Below are 18,094 nucleotides of genomic sequence, written 5' to 3'. Positions count from 1 at the left end.
TACCCTATTCCCTATGGGCCCTGGCACCCTATCCCCTATGGGCCCTGGTACCCTATTCCCTATGGACCCTGGTACCCTATTCCCTATGGACCCTGGCACCCTATTCCCTATGGACCCTGGTACCCTATTCCCTATGGACCCTGGTACCCTATTCCCTATGGGCCCTGGTACCCTATTCCCTATGGGCCCTGGTACCCTATTCCCTATGGACCCTGGCACCCTATTCCCTATGGACCCTGGAACCCTATTCCCTATGGGCCCTGGTACCCTATTCCCTATGGGCCCTGGTACCCTATTCCCTATGGACCCTGGCACCCTATTCCCTATGGGCCCTGGTACTCTATTCCCTATGGGCCCTGGTACCCTATTCCCTATGGGCCCTGGTACCCTATTCCCTATGGACCCTGGCACCCTATTCCCTATGGGCCCTGGCACCCTATCCCCTATGGGCCCTGGCACCCTATTCCCTATGGGCCCTGGTACCGTATTCCCTATGGACCCTGGCACCCTATTCCCTATGGGCCCTGGCACCCTATTCCCTATGGACCCTGGCACCCTATTCCCTATGGACCCTGGTACCCTATTCCCTATGGACCCTGGTACCCTATTCCCTATGGGCCCTGGTACCCTATTCCCTATGGGCCCTGGTACCCTATTCCCTATGGACCCTGGTACCCTATTCCCTATGGGCCCTGGCACCCTATTCCCTATGGGCCCTGGTACCCTATTCCCTATGGACCCTGGCACCCTATTCCCTATGGGCCCTGGCACCCTATTCCCTATGGGCCCTGGCACCCTATTCCCTATGGGCCCTGGTACCCTATGGGCCCTGGTACCCTATTCCCTATGGACCCTGGCACCCTATTCCCTATGGACCCTGGTACCCTATTCCCTATGGACCCTGGCACCCTATTCCCTATGGACCCTGGTACCCTATTCCCTATGCGCCCTGGTACCCTATGGACCCTGGCACCCTATTCCCTATGGACCCTGGTACCCTATTCCCTATGGGCCCTGGTACCCTATGGGCCCTGGTACCCTATTCCCTATGGGCCCTGGTACCCTATCCCCTATGGGCCCTGGTACCCTATTCCCTATGGACCCTGGCACCCTATTCCCTATGGACCCTGGTACCCTATTCCCTATGGGCCCTGGTACCCTATGGGCCCTGGTACCCTATTCCCTATGGACCCTGGTACCCTATTCCCTATGGGCCCTGGCACCCTATTCCCTATGGGCCCTGGTACCCTATGGACCCTGGCACCCTATTCCCTATGGGCCCTGGTCAAAAGTAGTGCACTATAAAGACAATAGGGTGCCATTTGGGATTCGGGCCTTCTCTCCTCTGATTCAGAGTTCCTAATCACTTCACACAACAGTGAGTCTCCCAGAGCTCATCCCAGCTAATGACTCCTCTAGTTAGTCACCCATCATGGTCACAACAGGAATAGCCTGGAATCCTAACCTGTATGCTGTGTTTCATCACCATATCAATTGGGCGTTCCAGGCTAGAATAAGAATATCTACTGTTCAGAATAACAATGACGAACGACAGCTGATTATTCGTTTTTTTTTTCATGCGTCATTTCATTTTTCCCGCTTATCTCATCATCTCTTTAGAGTTTATCATCAAATATATTTTTCTAGAATAAAATAAAGAAATCCTGACTGGTTAAATGGAAATCTTCAATCTGTTTCTTCTAGTGGTGAAGCCTCAGGACTCTATATGTGTCACGTTCCTGACCGGTTTTCTGTTATTTTGTATGTGTTTGACGGTCAGGGCGTGAGTTTGGGTGGGTAGTCTATGTTATATGTTTCTATGTTTGTATAAGGGTGACCTGATATGGCTCTCAATTAGAGGCAGGTGGTTTTCATTTCCTCTGATTGAGAGTCATATTAAGGTAGGCGTGTTCACACTGTTTGTTTGTGGGTGATTGTCTCCTGTGTCTGTGTTTGTCGCGCCACACGGGACTGTCTCGGTTTGTTTGTACGTTCGTTCTTTTATGTAGTCAGTTTTCCTGTTCATGCGTTCTTCGTGTTTCATGTAAGTTCGTCGTCCAGGTCTGTCTACGTCGTTTATTGTTTTGTAGTTTGTGAAGTGTTGTCGTGTTTTTCCGTTTTGTAAATAAATATTATGTCGAATTCAAACGCTGCATTTTGGTTCAATCCCTGCTCCTCCTCTTCGGATGAAGAGGAGGAGGAAAGCCGTTACAATATGGTAAATAGGTTGGTGACACAACATGCTTTGTCTGTACTGTTCTATAGACCTACAGAGGAACTGGACAGACAGGTTTAGAGGAACACACCGTGCAATGGTTCACTCTCTTTCTCCCTCTCTCTTTCTCTCTCTCTCTTTTTCTCACTCTCTTTCTCCCTCTCTCTCTCTGTCCCTTAACTCTCTCTTTTTCTCTCTCTCTCTCTTTCTCCCACTCTCTTTCTCCCTCTCTCTTTCTCTCTCTCTCTCTTTCTCTCTCTCTCTTTCTCCCTCTGTCTCTTCTCTCTCTCTGTGTGTGTGTGTCTCTCTCTATCACAAACATCATGGGAATCTCAGGGAGTTGTTACTTTTGTCAGTGCGTCACTCACTACTCCTGTGTGTGTGTGGACGTCTTTAACTCTACTTGTGGGGATCCGAATTCCCAACAAGAATAGTAAACAAACGAACATTTGACCAAGTGGAGACCTTTTGTTGGTCCCCACAGGGTCAAATGCTAATTCTAGGGGGTTTAGGATTAAGGTTGGAATTAATGTTAGAGTTGGAATTAGAATTAGGTTTAGGGGCTAGGGTTAGTTTTAGGAGCTAAGGTTTAGGTTTTGGGGTTAGGGTTAGGGAAAAATAGGATTTTGAATGGGACTGAATTGTGTGTCCTTACAAGGTTAGTTATACAAGAGTGTGTGTGTGTGTGTGTGTGTGTGTGTTTTGAACATCTTGGCCATGTTCTGTTATAATCTCCACCCGGCACAGCCAGAAGAGGACTGGCCACCCCTCAGAGCCTGGTTCCTCTCTAGGTTTCTTCCTAGGTTTTGGCCTTTCTAGGGAGTTTTTCCTAGCCACCGTGCTTCTACACTTGCATTGCTTGCTGTTTGGGGTTTTAGGCTGGGTTTATGTACATGCATTTTGTGACATCGGCTGATGTAAAAAAGGCTTTATAAATTAATTTGATTGAGTGTGTGTGTAAATGTGGAGAGAGAGAGAGAGAGAGAGAGAACCTACTCTACCAGTCATTCAACAGAAACACACACTGACTCACACTCTCCCTCTATCTCAAAACCACTCCTAGCCACAGCCCTTCCCAGTAACAATGTTAGGTTTAATTGATATTGACACTCAAAGTAATCTGTGTCTGTGTGTCTGTCTGTCGGTCTGTCTGTAGGTCTATCTTGTCTGTCAGTCTGAAACTGAACTATCAGTCAGAGATCTTCCCTTAAATAGGTTACCGGCTTAATATCCCAGTCTTAGGGGAGAACATGTGACTAGGTAAAAATAGAACAACTTTCCCCATGGAAACTGACTGGGGAACAGAAATAGACCTTCTATCAGGCAAACTGTGTGTTCTAGTTAGGTCGTTTGTGATGTCCTCAAACATCACTCACAAATGACCTACATGTATTAGACTGTCAATACCTGTTTGTTCACCATAGAAGATTCTGACATTTTTACCTGTAAGTGGTTTATAAGCCCCATTCGGACTATTCCCCCAAATCGCTATGTTGGTGGCAGCGGTGAGATAATCAATCACAGTCTCACAGGCCTTTATTATAGGTAGGGTATATAAGTATATTTTTAATGTATTTTAAATAGGTTGCAAAACCAACATTTCCTGATAGCCTGCCCTACGCCTCTTCTGATAAAGGAGTTTTTCATCGAACGATCGATAAACCATCACGTCAATCACGGGTTGCCATGGTATCCTTTGACGTCACCTCTCCCTGCTTGTTGTCACTAGTTACCACAGCCAGTAAAGTCAAGATTGGCTATATCGTAATTCATTGAAAACAAAAAATGTTCCTTTTGGCCCTTCATTTACGGTTAACGAATAATGTGAGCAGTGTGGTTAAATTTAGGGTTTAAAAAATCAGATTTTAATAAGATACATTTTTAGAAATAGGCGGGGATTAGTCATAATTCTGACTTTGTGGCTGTGGTAACTAGTGACGGACCCCTCCCCACTGCGTCCCTGTTTCTGGGGTGTGATTGGAGGGAAACCCCGTGTACTACATTCAGACAGGTTGTGAGAGAATCAGCTGTGTAACGTAGCTAGCTAGCCAGACCGACAACACCACTATCCCTTTGCACTCAGGTAAGAAGCCTGTTCTTCGTTAAAAGTAATGTTAGATTCACGTTTAAGAAATGTTTTGATGTTGACAATGGATCTTACTGGAGGAAAAATAGCGGGTAGTATATGTAACGGTAGAGCTCCAGTTTTGTCAGGTGGCTAACGTTAGCTAGGAATGCAGCTAGCCGACCCAAGAACAATAGCTACCTGTTTTGTTTCTGGAGGGGTTTGTTCGCGCTAGGCCAGCTTTTTGTGCATCCTGTCAGGTTTCGAGTTGGCTTAAAGTAGTTACCTTTTTACCTATTGTGGTCGACAATGCATGTTAGCTAATCTGTTGAATTTGGTTAGCAATAGCAGACATGTAGCTAGGCTAGACCAACTGAGTTTATTGAAAATGGGCTTGGTCGGCACAATACTAGAGTTCCGTAGCTAGCCGGCTCGCTAGCTAAAGTTAAACCGTTTTTGGACCCAGTATTCGCCATTTGCTGACACAAAACAGTATTTGATATTTTAAACATGTGTCGTTGGAATAAATATGAAAAATCCCCCGTCGGTTTTGGAGGCAGGTCACAACCTAGCTAACAAGTCAGTCACAGCTAACACTTCACTCGCATGGATAACTTAGTTAGCGGCCTTGTTAGCTAACTAACTCGTATAAATAAAGTAGCAAACTAATCTTACTATCATTTTGATCGATCGTAGCTAACGTTAACAAGCTATGTTAACGATGCCGGGTTCGCTAGTAGCTAATTTCCGGATGCGTAATGAGCAACAGTAGTAATACCGTTGTCATTTTAAGGCGGGGGCGATAGCATTTCGCCCGTTATCCCCCCATTGGCGATTTATAGCTAGCGCAGCGATTAATCAATCTAACTTTACATTCAATGTAGCTAACTAACAGTACATGAATTGCACAGTATGTCCAGCGCCATCTGTGTGTAAATGCTAGCCAGCCCCGTCTGTTCTATGCTAGCCAGCCCCGTCTGTTCTATGCTAGCCAGCCCCGTCTGTTCTATGCTAGCCAGCCCCGTCTGTTCTATGCTAGCCAGCCCCGTCTGTTCTATGCTAGCCAGCCCCGTCTGTTCTATGCTAGCCAGCCCCGTCTGTTCTATGCTAGCCAGCCCCGTCTGTTCTATGCTAATCATTACAACAGGTACAACATGGGTGTGGCATGGCAGGGAGTGGATGCACATCCGCGTTTTTCTTTACACGGTAGGAACCAGGCTAGCGTGATTTCACTGGTGTGTAGTACATATCATGTCTTAACCTGGATAATGTCTCCAGTGTAAAGGCGCCGTAACGTGTTAACGGAAATCCCCAGTGCATGTCTCATGACCCCCCCCAGGCCACAGTACCAGGCTAGTCTACATGTATATTGTGGAATGGAAAATATGCGATTGATTGAGCATGGTAAATCAGTGTTGTCTGTAGAGCCGTGGGCCATTCTGCATGTTACCAGCAGATGTAGGTTATTGATTCAGTTTAGTACTATTCTCACTGCTGTCTGTTTTTGGTAGGCCCTGGTTTATGCTATGCATTTGTTACATTGTGGATCACTACGCACCTCACTTAAGTTTCTAGATTACATGAGGAAGGAACTGCTATGTTTACCAGAGTGATGAATCTACCAGATCTTAACTTTTTTTTTTTACCCTGAGTTTATGAGTTCTTACTTTGCTTTGGTGGTAGCTATAGGTTAGATTTCGGACTTTGTTCCCTGTTGGTGTGGGCAGTTGTCGGTTTGAATCCCGGGTCGTGCGCCGGGAATGGATCTGGCAACTGCAGGGCTTCTGGGTTCAGATTGTAACAACAATCCCTTAGCGATGTGCCCTGGAGTAGCACTCTTAATATAACTTGCTTTCCATCCAGGGGCGCTCCACTGCGGCTTCACCCTGGATTGTATCAGCCATTCCAGCAACATGCCATGCCAACATTTCTCTCCTCAGTCCCTAGTAACCGTGGTGTTATGTTTCTTCTCTCTCCTCTAGTCCCTAGTAACCATGGTGTTATGTTTCTTCTCTCTCCTCTAGTCCCTAGTAACCGTGGTGTTATGTTTCTTCTCTCTCCTCAGTCCCTAGTAACCATGGTGTTATGTTTCTTCTCTCTCCTCAGTCCCTAGTAACCGTGGTGTTATGTTTCTTCTCTCTCCTCTAGTCCCTAGTAACCATGGTTGACATGTTTCTTCTCTCTCCTCAGTCCCTAGTAACCGTGGTGTTATGTTTCTTCTCTCTCCTCTAGTCCCTAGTAACCATGGTGTTATGTTTCTTCTCTCTCCTCAGTCCCTAGTAACCGTGGTGTTATGTTTCTTCTCTCTCCTCAGTCCCTAGTAACCGTGGTGTTATGTTTCTTCTCTCTCCTCAGTCCCTAGTAACCGTGGTGTTATGTTTCTTCTCTCTCCTCTAGTCCCTAGTAACCATGGTGTTATGTTTCTTCTCTCTCCTCTAGTCCCTAGTAACCATGGTTGACATGTTTCTTCTCTCTCCTCAGTCCCTAGTGACCGTGGTGTTCTGTTTCTTCTCTCTCCTCAGTCCCTAGTAACCGTGGTGTTATGTTTCTTCTCTCTCCTCAGTCCCTAGTAACCGTGGTGTTATGTTTCTTCTCTCTCCTCAGTCCCTAGTAACCGTGGTGTTATGTTTCTTCTCTCTCCTCGGTCCCTAGTAACCATGGTGTTATGTTTCTTCTCTCTCCTCTAGTCCCTAGTAACCGTGGTGTTATGTTAATTCTCTCTCCTCAGTCCCTAGTAACCGTGGTGTTATGTTTCTTCTCTCTCCCCAGTCCCTAGTAACCATGGTGTTATGTTTCTTCTCTCTCCTCAGTCCCTAGTAACCATGGTGTTATGTTTCTTCTCTCTCCTCAGTCCCTAGTAACCGTGGTGTTATGTTTCTTCTCTCTCCCCAGTCCCTAGTAACCATGGTGTTATGTTTCTTCTCTCTCCTCAGTCCCTAGTAACCATGGTGTTATGTTTCTTCTCTCTCCTCAGTCCCTAGTAACCATGGTGTTATGTTTCTTCTCTCTCCTCAGTCCCTAGTAACCGTGGTGTTATGTTTCTTCTCTCTCCTCTAGTCCCTAGTAACCATGGTTGACATGTTTCTTCTCTCTCCTCAGTCCCTAGTAACCGTGGTGTTATGTTTCTTCTCTCTCCTCTAGTCCCTAGTAACCATGGTAGCCATGTTTCTTCTTCTCTTTCCTCGGTCCCTAGTAACCATGGTAGCCATGTTTCTTCTTCTCTCTCCTCAGTCCCCAGTAACCATGGTAGCCATGTTTCTTCTTCTCTCTCCTCAGTCCCTAGTAACCGTGGTGTTATGTTTCTTCTCTCTCCTCAGTCCCTAGTAACCGTGGTGTTATGTTTCTTCTCTCTCCTCTAGTCCCTAGTAACCATGGTGTTATGTTTCTTCTCTCTCCTCTAGTCCCTAGTAACCATGGTTGACATGTTTCTTCTCTCTCCTCAGTCCCTAGTGACCGTGGTGTTCTGTTTCTTCTCTCTCCTCAGTCCCTAGTAACCGTGGTGTTATGTTTCTTCTCTCTCCTCAGTCCCTAGTAACCGTGGTGTTATGTTTCTTCTCTCTCCTCAGTCCCTAGTAACCGTGGTGTTATGTTTCTTCTCTCTCCTCGGTCCCTAGTAACCATGGTGTTATGTTTCTTCTCTCTCCTCTAGTCCCTAGTAACCGTGGTGTTATGTTAATTCTCTCTCCTCAGTCCCTAGTAACCGTGGTGTTATGTTTCTTCTCTCTCCCCAGTCCCTAGTAACCATGGTGTTATGTTTCTTCTCTCTCCTCAGTCCCTAGTAACCATGGTGTTATGTTTCTTCTCTCTCCTCAGTCCCTAGTAACCGTGGTGTTATGTTTCTTCTCTCTCCCCAGTCCCTAGTAACCATGGTGTTATGTTTCTTCTCTCTCCTCAGTCCCTAGTAACCATGGTGTTATGTTTCTTCTCTCTCCTCAGTCCCTAGTAACCATGGTGTTATGTTTCTTCTCTCTCCTCAGTCCCTAGTAACCGTGGTGTTATGTTTCTTCTCTCTCCTCTAGTCCCTAGTAACCATGGTTGACATGTTTCTTCTCTCTCCTCAGTCCCTAGTAACCGTGGTGTTATGTTTCTTCTCTCTCCTCTAGTCCCTAGTAACCATGGTAGCCATGTTTCTTCTTCTCTTTCCTCGGTCCCTAGTAACCATGGTAGCCATGTTTCTTCTTCTCTCTCCTCAGTCCCCAGTAACCATGGTAGCCATGTTTCTTCTTCTCTCTCCTCAGTCCCTAGTAACTATGGTAGCCATGTTTCTTCTTCTCTCTCCTCAGTCCCTAGTAACCATGGTTGACATGTTTCTTCTTCTCTCTCCTCAGTCCCTAGTAACCATGGTAGCCATGTTTCTTCTTCTCTCTCCTCAGTCCCTAGTAACCATGGTAGCCATGTTTCTTCTTCTCTCTCCTCAGTCCCTAGTAACCATGGTAGCCATGTTTCTTCTTCTCTCTCCTCAGTCCCTAGTAACCATGGTAGCCATGTTTCTTCTTCTCTCTCCTCAGTCCCTAGTAACCATGGTAGCCATGTTTCTTCTTCTCTCTCCTCAGTCCCTAGTAGCCATGTTTCTTCTTCTCTCTCCTCAGTCCCTAGTAACCATGGTAGCCATGTTTCTTCTTCTCTCTCCTCAGTCCCTAGTAGCCATGTTTCTTCTTTTCTCTCCTCGGTCCCTAGTAACCATGGTAGCCATGTTTCTTCTTCTCTCTCCTCAGTCCCTAGTAACCATGGTAGCCATGTTTCTTCTTCTCTCTCCTCAGTCCCTAGTAACCATGGTAGCCATGTTTCTTCTTCTCTCTCCTCAGTCCTGAGTAGCCATGGTTGACAAGAGCGAGGTGGTTCAGAAGGAGCTGGTCCAGAAGGCCAAGCTGGCGGAGCAGGCCGAGCGCTACGATGACATGGCGGCCTCCATGAAGGCTGTAACGGAGGAAGGCACCCAGTTATCCAACGAGGAGCGGAACCTCCTCTCTGTGGCCTATAAGAACGTGGTGGGCGCCCGGCGCTCCTCCTGGAGGGTCGTGTCCAGCATCGAGCAGAAGACTGAGGGCAGCGAGAAGAAGCAGGCCATGGCCAAGGAGTACAGGGAGAAGATAGAGAAGGAGCTGAAGGAGATCTGTAATGATGTGCTGGTAAGACTACTCGGGAGGTTCTCTCTCTCTCTCTCCCTCTCTCCAGTCTCTCCCTCTCTCTCTCTCCAGTCTCTCTCTCCAGTCTCTCCAGTCTCTCTCTCCAGTCTCTCTCTCCAGTCTCTCTCTCTCTCTCGTCTCTCTCTCCAGTCTCTCTCTCTAGTCTCTCTCTCTCTCTCTTCTCCAGTCTCTCTCTCTCTTCTCCAGTCTCTCTCTCTCTCTCTCCAGTCTCTCTCTCTCTCTCTCTCCAGTCTCTCTCTCTCTCTCTCTCCAGTCTCTCTCTCTCTCTCTCCAGTCTCTCTCTCTCTCTCTCTCCAGTCTCCAGTCTCTCTCTCTCTCTCTCCAGTCTCTCTCTCTCTCCAGTCTCTCTCTCTCTCCAGTCTCTCTCTCTCTCCAGTCTCTCTCTCTCTCTCTCTCTCTCTCTCTCTCTCTCTCTCTCTCTCTCTCTCCAGTCTCTCTCTCTCTCTCTCTCTCTCTCCAGTCTCTCTCTCTCTCTCTCTCTCTCCAGTCTCTCTCTCTCTCTCTCTCCGTCTCTCTCCTCTGCTCTCTCTTCTCTCTCTCTTCCATCTCTCTCTCTCCAGTCTCTCTCTCTCTCTCTTCGCAGTCTCTCTCTCTCTCTCTCTCTCCAGTCTCTCTCTCTCTCTCTCTCCAGTCTCTCTCTCTCTCTCTCTCCAGTCTCTCTCTCTCTCTCTCTCTCAGTCCTCTCTCGTCTCTCTCTCTTCCAGTCTCTCTCTCATCTCTCTCTACTCCAGTCTCTCTCTCAGCTCTCTCTCTCTCTCTCCAGTCTCTCTCTCTCTCTCTCTCTCTCTCTCTCTCTCTCTCTCTCTCTCTCTCTCTCTCTCTCTCGTCTCTCGTCTCTCTCTCCAGTCTCTCTCTCTCTCTCTCTCTCTCTCTCCACTTCTCCAGTCTCTCTCTCTCGCTCTCCCTCTCTCTCTCTCCACTTCTCCAGTCTCTCTCTCTCGCTCTCCCTCTCTCTCTCTCCACTTCTCCAGTCTCTCTCTCTCGCTCTCCCTCTCTCTCTCTCTCTCTCTCCAGTCTCTCTCTCTCTCTCTCTCCAGTCTCTCTCTCTCTCTCTCTCCAGTCTCTCTCTCTCTCCAGTCTCTCTCTCTCTCTCTCTCCAGTCTCTCTCTCTCTCTCTCTCTCTCCAGTCTCTCTCTCTCTCTCTCTCTCTCCAGTCTCTCTCTCTCTCTCTCTCTCTCCAGTCTCTCTCATTCTCTCTCTCTCTCCTCTCTCTCCTCCAGTCTCTCTCTCTCGTCTCTCTCTCTCTCATCTCCTCGTCTCTCTCTCTCTCTCTCTCTCCAGTCCTCTCTCTCTCTCTCTCTCTCCAGTCTCTCTCTCTCTCTCTCTCTCTCTCCCCTCTCTCTCTCTCTCTCTCTCTCCAGTCTCTCTCTCTCTCTCTCTCCAGTCTCTCTCTCTCTCTCTAGTCTCTCTCATCTGCTCTCTCTCTCTCTCTCTCTCTCTCTCTCCAGTCTCTCTCTCTCTCTCTCTCTCTCTCCAGTCTCTCTCTCTCTCTCTCTCTCTCTCTCTCTCTCTCTCTCTCCAGTCTCTCTCTCTCTCTCTCTCCAGTCTCTCTCTCTCTCTCTCTCTCCAGTCTCTCTCTCTCTCTCTCTCCAGTCTCTCTCTCTCTCTCTCTCTCTCTCTCTCTCTCTCTCTCTCTCTCTCTCTCTCCAGTCTCTCTCTCTCTCTCTCTCTCTCTCTCTCCAGTCTCTCTCTCTCTCTCTCTCTCTCTCCAGTCTCTCTCTCTCTCTCTCTCTCCAGTCTCTCTCTCTCTCTCTCTCTCTCTCTCCTAGTCTCTCTCTCTCTCTCTCTCTCTCTCTCCAGTCTCTCTCTCATCTCTCTCTCTCTCTCCAGTCTCTCTCTCTCTCTCTCTCTCCAGTCTCTCTCTCTCTCTCTCTCTCTCTCTCCAGTCTCTCCTCTCTCTCTCTCCCAATCTCTAGTCTCTTCTCTCTATCTCTCTCATCTATCCAGTCTCTCTCTCTTCCCTCTCCAGTCTCTCTCTCTCTCCAGTCTCTCTCTCTCCAGTCTCTCTCTCTCCAGTCTCTCTCCCGTCTCTCTCTCTCTCTCTCTCCAGTCTCTCTCTCTCTCTGCTCCCCTCTCTCTCCAGTCTCTCTCTCTCTCTCCAGTCTCTCTCATCTGTGTGTGAGAAGCAGTCTGTGGGGGGGGGGGTCTCCATTCGTGTTTGAATGTCCTCTAAGGCTTCCCGTCTTTCACCCAGATCTGAGAAAGGAGGACTAGCCTATAGTTTCTACAACTACTAAATCCCCTTCAGATATGCTGCTTAGCGTTCTAGGTGGTTTTTGACCCATAGTGTGTGTTCATCCTTCAAAATGCCATATCATTTATTATCCATCAACCGGTTTGCCATGTCAATCTATTGACGAGAGGTGTGTACAAGTGGGGCTCTCACCCAAACCGTGTCCCTCCCTCCCTCCTGAAATGATTGAGCTTTTCCTGCCTGCCTGGTCCTAGCCCTGGTCTGACAGTAATCAGCTCAGTGTAATTAGCTGTTAGCCAGTACCTAGGGACTCATTCAGCTCGTTAGGTCATTCCTCACCTGTCTGTCCCGTTGTAGAGACACTCTGAGAGGGACAGGTGTCTCGGGTGAGAGAGAGAGAGAGACATCCCCTGGGTGTACCTTCTGGTTTTTGCTCTAGCAAATAACCAACTCGTCAAGCTTTGATGATTTGAATCAGCTGTGTAGTGCTAGGGCAAAAACCAGAAGGTACACACAGGGGACGTCTCGCCCAGGGGGACGTCTCGCCCAGGGGGACGTCTCTCTCTCTCTCTCGCCTAGGGGGGCGTCTCTCTCTCTCTCGCCTAGGGGGGCGTCTCTCTCTCTCTCGCCTAGGGGGGCGTCTCTCTCTCTCTCGCCTAGGGGGGCGTCTCTCTCTCGCCCAGGGGGGCGTCTCTCTCTCTCTCGCCCAGGGGGCGTCTCTCTCTCTCTCGCCCAGGGGGGGCCCAAGGATCGAGTTCGGGGATCCATCTTCTAGAGGAGTCAGGTGGTTCAGTACATTACCCAGGAACCATGTTCTAGAGGAGTCAGGTGGTTCAGTACATTACCCAGGAACCCCTGGGCTAGAGGAGTCAGCTGGTTCAGTACATTACCCAGGAACCCCTGGGCTAGAGGAGTCAGGTGGTTCAGTACATTACCCAGTAACCATGTTCTAGAGGAGTCAGGTGGTTCAGTACATTACCCAGGAACCCCTGGGCTAGAGGAGTCAGCTGGTTCAGTACATTACCCAGGAACCATGTTCTAGAGGAGTCAGGTGGTTCAGTACATTACCCAGGAACCATGTTCTAGAGGAGTCAGGTGGTTCAGTACATTACCCAGGAACCATGTTCTAGAGGAGTCAGGTGGTTCAGTACATTACCCAGGAACCATGTTCTGGAGGAGTCAGGTGGTTCAGTACATTACCCAGGAACCCCTGGGCTAGAGGAGTCAGGTGGTTCAGTACATTACCCAGGAACCCCTGGGCTAGAGGAGTCAGGTGGTTCAGTACATTACCCAGGAACCCCTGGGCTAGAGGAGTCAGGTGGTTCAGTACATTACCCAGGAACCATGTTCTTATGTTATTGTAACATTGTAAATTTTAATTTCATAAATTGTCTAAACCTGTTTTTGCTTTGTCATTATGGAGTATTGTGTATAGATTGATGCATTAAAAAAATTAAAAAATTAAAATATTTTGAATAATGCTATTATGTAACAACGTGGGGAAAAGTCAAGGGGTCTGAATACTTTATGAATGCACTGTATGTAGAATATTGGCCTGTTGGAAACTACAACTCCCTACTTCTACATCACACGCCTGGAAACTACAACTCCCTACTCCTACATCACACGACCATATCTTCTAGAGTAACTGGTGCTGGGGGGGGGGGGTCTAGACCTGCCTATACAATGTTAGGGGATACCTTTCTGCAGAGCTGCAAACCAGGCTGCTGTAGACTAGAGCTCACTATTCACATGTAAATAACTGAGTGTTGTGGCTGGGTGTTTTATTTGCATTTTTCTAACAAACTTGTCTTCCGTCCTACAGGGTCTTCTGAACCAGTTCCTCATCCCCAATGCTACTCCGGCCGAGAGCAAAGTGTTCTATTTGAAAATGAAGGGAGATTACTACCGCTACTTAGCCGAGGTGGCGGTTGGAGAGGAGAAAGCCGGTAAGCCCTGTGATAAGTCCCTTTGTGCTGGCCAACCAGGTGTGTGTTGGGGAACAGGTCGTCAGGTGTGTAATCCTCTGGAGGTAGACGTTTTGATATCAACCCTTTGTAATGTAATGGACAACCAATGTCTACTTTTTATTTTATTTGGGGGTGGGTAATGTGACAGTCTGTTGCTAATCAGTGTGACAGTCTGTTGCTAATCAGTGTGACTTTAGACAGTGTTTCAGTCCTGAAGGATGTATGGGGTTGAATTGACTGAAATGCATTGAAGTGAGGCGAAACAATTTTGTGGGATCTTCTGTCTAGAAAATAACAATCATTGAGTCGTCGAAACAACAGGATCCTTCAGAATCTGGAAAAAAAAATACACCAATGGAAAACACAAAGCAGCTTAAACACACTGCAAATGAGTGTCAATGTATTTATTTATTCGGTGTCATTTTGAACAGCTGATCGCATAAGAGGAGGTGACGTTCTCGTCGTGCCTCCTTGTCTTTGGCAAAGTTAATTAAATAGTTAATTTCAGGGCCTCCTGGTTGGCACGGTGGTTGGATAACACGAAATTGGGGGGTAAAAAAAACACACATTTTAATAACATTTAAAATAACAATTTCACAGGAGGCTGCTTCTCCACCATTCATGAAATGATTGTTTCAGAGGGCTGGGTAACAGCTAGCAGTGTAGTTACGGCCCGGTAACGGCTGGCTCAGCGACCCGGTAACGGCTGGCTGGGCGGCTCGGTGGGCCACTACGAGAGAAAGAGAGAGGAAGAGAAGGGTGTGGCCTGTTTACTTTGTGTTGCAGCAGTAGAGCTGTGGCCCTCTGGTTGATCCAGGGCTTTGGGTCTTCTATAAACCTTACTACGTGGTGATGCCACGCCCATGGAACTGACCTCATTAGGGTGTGGCCTACATAATCCTAGTGTTATTCATAGGAGTCATAGCAGGGTCATACTGTTAGGTGTGTTATTCATAGGAGTCATAGCAGGGTCATACTGTTAGGTGTGTTATTCATAGGAGTCATAGCAGGGTCATACTGTTAGGTGTGTTATTCATAGGAGTCATAGCAGGGTCATTAGGGGTAGGTGTGTTATTCATAGGAGTCATAGCAGGGTCATTAGGGTTAGGTGTGTTATTCATAGGAGTCATATTAGGGTCATTAGGGTTAGGTGTGTTATTCATAGGAGTCATAGCAGGGTCATTAGGGTTAGGTGTGTTATTCATATGAGTCATTAGGGTTAGGTGTGTTATTCATTGGAGTCATAGCAGGGTCATTAGGGTTAGGTGTTTTATTCATAGGAGTCATAGCGGGGTCATTAGGGGTAGGTGTGTTATTCATAGGAGTCATAGCAGGGTCATTAGGGTTAGGTGTGTTATTCATAGGAGTCATAGCAGGGTCATTAGGGTTAGGAGTTTTATTCATAGGAGTCATAGCAGGGTCATTAGGGTTAGGTGTGTTATTCATAGGAGTCGTAGCAGGGTCATTAGGGTTAGATGTGTTATTCATAGGAGTCATAGCAGGGTCATTAGGGTTAGGTGTGTTATTCATAGGAGTCATAGCAGGGTCATACTGTTAGGTGTGTTATTCATAGGAGTCATAGCAGGGTCATACTGTTAGGTGTGTTATTCATAGGAGTCATAGCAGGGTCATTAGGGTTAGGTGTGTTATTCATAGGAGTCATATTAGGGTCATTAGGGTTAGGTGTGTTATTCATAGGAGTCATAGCAGGGTCATTAGGGTTAGGTGTGTTATTCATATGAGTCATTAGGGTTAGGTGTGTTATTCATTGGAGTCATAGCAGGGTCATTAGGGTTAGGTGTGTTATTCATAGGAGTCATAGCAGGGTCATTAGGGTTAGGTGTGTTATTCATAGGAGTCGTAGCAGGGTCATTAGGGTTAGGTGTGTTATTCATAGGAGTCGTAGCAGGGTCATTAGGGTTAGGTGTGTTATTCATAGGAGTCATAGCAGGGTCATTAGGGTTAGGTGTTTTATTCATTAGGGTTAGGTGTTTTATTCATTGGAGTCGTAGCAGGGTCATAATGTTAGGTGTGACGGAGGCCAGTAGAGGCTGGTTCTAGTGACTGAAGGAAGCTGTGACGGAGGCCAGTAGAGGCTGGTTCTAGTGACTGAAGGAAGCTGTGACGGAGGCCAGTAGAGGCTGGTTCTAGTGACTGAAGGAAGCTGTGACGGAGGCCAGTAGAGGCTGGTTCTAGTGACTGAAGGAAGCTGTGAGGGAGGCCAGTAGAGGCTGGTTCTAGTGACTGAAGGAAGCTGTGAGGGAGGCCAGTAGAGGCTAGTTCTAGTGACTGAAGGAAGCTGTGACGGAGGCCAGTAGAGGCTAGTTCTAGTGACTGAAGGAAGCTGTGACGGAGGCCAGTAGAGGCTAGTTCTAGTGACTGAAGGAAGCTGTGACGGAGGCCAGTAGATGCTGGTTCTAGTGACTGAAGGAAGCTGTGACGGAGGCCAGTAGAGGCTAGTTCTAGTGACTGAAGGAAGCTGTGACGGAGGCCAGTAGAGGCTGGTTCTAGTGACTGAAGGAAGCTGTGACGGAGGCCAGTAGAGGCTGGTTCTAGTGACTGAAGGAAGCTGTGACGGAGGCCAGTAGAGGCTGGTTCTAGTGACTGAAGGAAGCTGTGAGGGAGGCCAGTAGAGGCTGGTTCTAGTGACTGAAGGAAGCTGTGAGGGAGGCCAGTAGAGGCTGGTTCTAGTGACTGAAGGAAGCTGTGACGGAGGCCAGTAGATGCTAATCAGAGAGAGAATGTGTGAACAGGAAGTTAAAGCAGGGCCCGGTTCCTCTTGGTGTCAGTCTGTTGTGTTGAGCTGCACAGTGGAAGACAACATCTCCACCTCTCTGTAACTGGCACAGGAAATAGACCTTAACTTAATGCTCCTCGTAGGCCTCGTCCACCTTTACCACTACAACCATTGTGGTAACGTTGTCACTTTGACTCACTGACTACAGCCGTTACTTCCAGCCCACAACATGCATAGATTTTCATGCTCGTAGTTTTTCAAGTTGTATTTTTTGGGGGGGGGGGGGGGGTTATAATTTCTGATCTTAAAGACGGAACACTGTCTGAAATGAAGTTATTCAGCAAAAATGACTGTTGATGTTATCCTCTTAAAGTGATGTATTTATTTAAAATAGTATATTTCTAATCTTTCTCTCTCGCTCTCTCTCCTCTCTCTCTCCCCCTCTATCTCTCTCCCCCCCCTCTCTCTGTCTCTCTCTCTTCTGTCTCTGTCTCTTCTCTCTCTCTCTCCTCTCTCTCCTCTCTCTCCTCTCTCCAGCCATCATCGGTAACTCCCAGGAGGCCTATAAGGATGCGTTTGAGATCAGCAAGAAGGACATGCAGCCCACCCACCCTATTCGTCTGGGTCTGGCTCTCAACTTCTCTGTCTTCTATTACGAGATCCTCAACTCCCCCGAGCAGGCCTGCAAACTGGCCAAGACGGTACGTGGTTATCAGCCCATCCAAGATGGCCGCTTGATGACGGGTTGACAGTCCTGATAGGGCAGCGAGTCTCAGCTGGTGGGTCGCGGGTTGTTTTCAAAGGGTGTTTTATACATGGGATCACCGCTGTAGGACCTTTATACATGGGATCACTGCTGTAGGAACTTTATACATGGGATCACTGCTGTAGGGTGTTTATACATGGGATCACTGCTGTAGGACCTTTATACATGGGATCACTGCTGTAGGACCTTTATACATGGGATCACTGCTGTAGGACCTTTATACATGGGATCACCGCTGTAGGACCTTTATACATGGGATCACTGCTGTAGGACCTTTATACATGGGATCACTGCTGTAGGACCTTTATACATGGGATCACTGCTGTAGGACCTTTATACATGGGATCACTGCTGTAGGACCTTTATACATGGGATCACCGCTGTAGGACCTTTATACATGGGATCACCGCTGTAGGACCTTTATACATGGGATCACTGCTGTAGGACCTTTATACATGGGATCACCGCTGTAGGACCTTTATACATGGGATCACCGCTGTAGGACCTTTATACATGGGATCACCGCTGTAGGACCTTTATACATGGGATCACTGCTGTAGGACCTTTATACATGGGATCACTGCTGTAGGACCTTTATACATGGGATCACTGCTGTAGGACCTTTATACATGGGATCACTGCTGTAGGACCTTTATACATGGGATCACTGCTGTAGGACCTTTATACATGGGATCACTGCTGTAGGACCTTTATACATGAGATCACTGCTGTAGGACCTTTATACATGGGATCACTGCTGTAGGACCTTTATACATGGGATCACCGCTGTAGGACCTTTATACATGGGATCACTGCTGTAGGACCTTTATACATGGGATCACTGCTGTAGGACCTTTATACATGGGATCACCGCTGTAGGACCTTTATACATGGGATCACCGCTGTAGGACCTTTATACATGGGATCACTGCTGTAGGACCTTTATACATGGGATCACTGCTGTAGGACCTTTATACATGGGATCACTGCTGTAGTATAC

At 47.6% G+C, this 18,094-nt stretch overlaps 1 protein-coding gene across 1 annotated transcript; it reads left to right on the top strand.

Moving 5' to 3' along the window:
* The first annotated feature begins 4,177 nt into the window (after positions 1–4,177).
* On the top strand, positions 4,178–17,092 carry LOC120040163 (14-3-3 protein beta/alpha-A-like). The gene is made up of 4 exons (XM_038985410.1): positions 4,178–4,298; positions 9,086–9,409; positions 13,447–13,570; positions 16,866–17,092. The coding sequence occupies exons 2-4, from the start codon at positions 9,098–9,100 to the stop codon at positions 17,075–17,077; spliced, it is 648 nt and encodes a 215-aa protein (XP_038841338.1). The 5' UTR covers positions 4,178–4,298; positions 9,086–9,097; the 3' UTR covers positions 17,078–17,092.
* Positions 17,093–18,094: the final 1,002 nt, after the last annotated feature.

The sequence above is a fragment of the Salvelinus namaycush genome, unplaced genomic scaffold (assembly GCF_016432855.1).
Source record: "Salvelinus namaycush isolate Seneca unplaced genomic scaffold, SaNama_1.0 Scaffold330, whole genome shotgun sequence".
Taxonomy (NCBI): domain Eukaryota; kingdom Metazoa; phylum Chordata; class Actinopteri; order Salmoniformes; family Salmonidae; genus Salvelinus; species Salvelinus namaycush.
The sequence above is the reverse complement of the archived record's forward strand: the minus strand, read 5'-3'. Positions and strand labels throughout refer to the sequence as shown.

Bases quoted from the DNA above. Each gene is read 5' to 3' on its own strand.
- LOC120040163 (XM_038985410.1), top strand. From the start codon at position 9,098: ATGGTTGACAAGAGCGAGGTGGTTCAGAAGGAGCTGGTCCAGAAGGCC. The intron at 9,410-13,446 runs GTAAGACTACTC...TCCGTCCTACAG, and splicing joins AGATCTGTAATGATGTGCTG to GGTCTTCTGAACCAGTTCCT. The intron at 13,571-16,865 runs GTAAGCCCTGTG...TCCTCTCTCCAG, and splicing joins GGTTGGAGAGGAGAAAGCCG to CCATCATCGGTAACTCCCAG.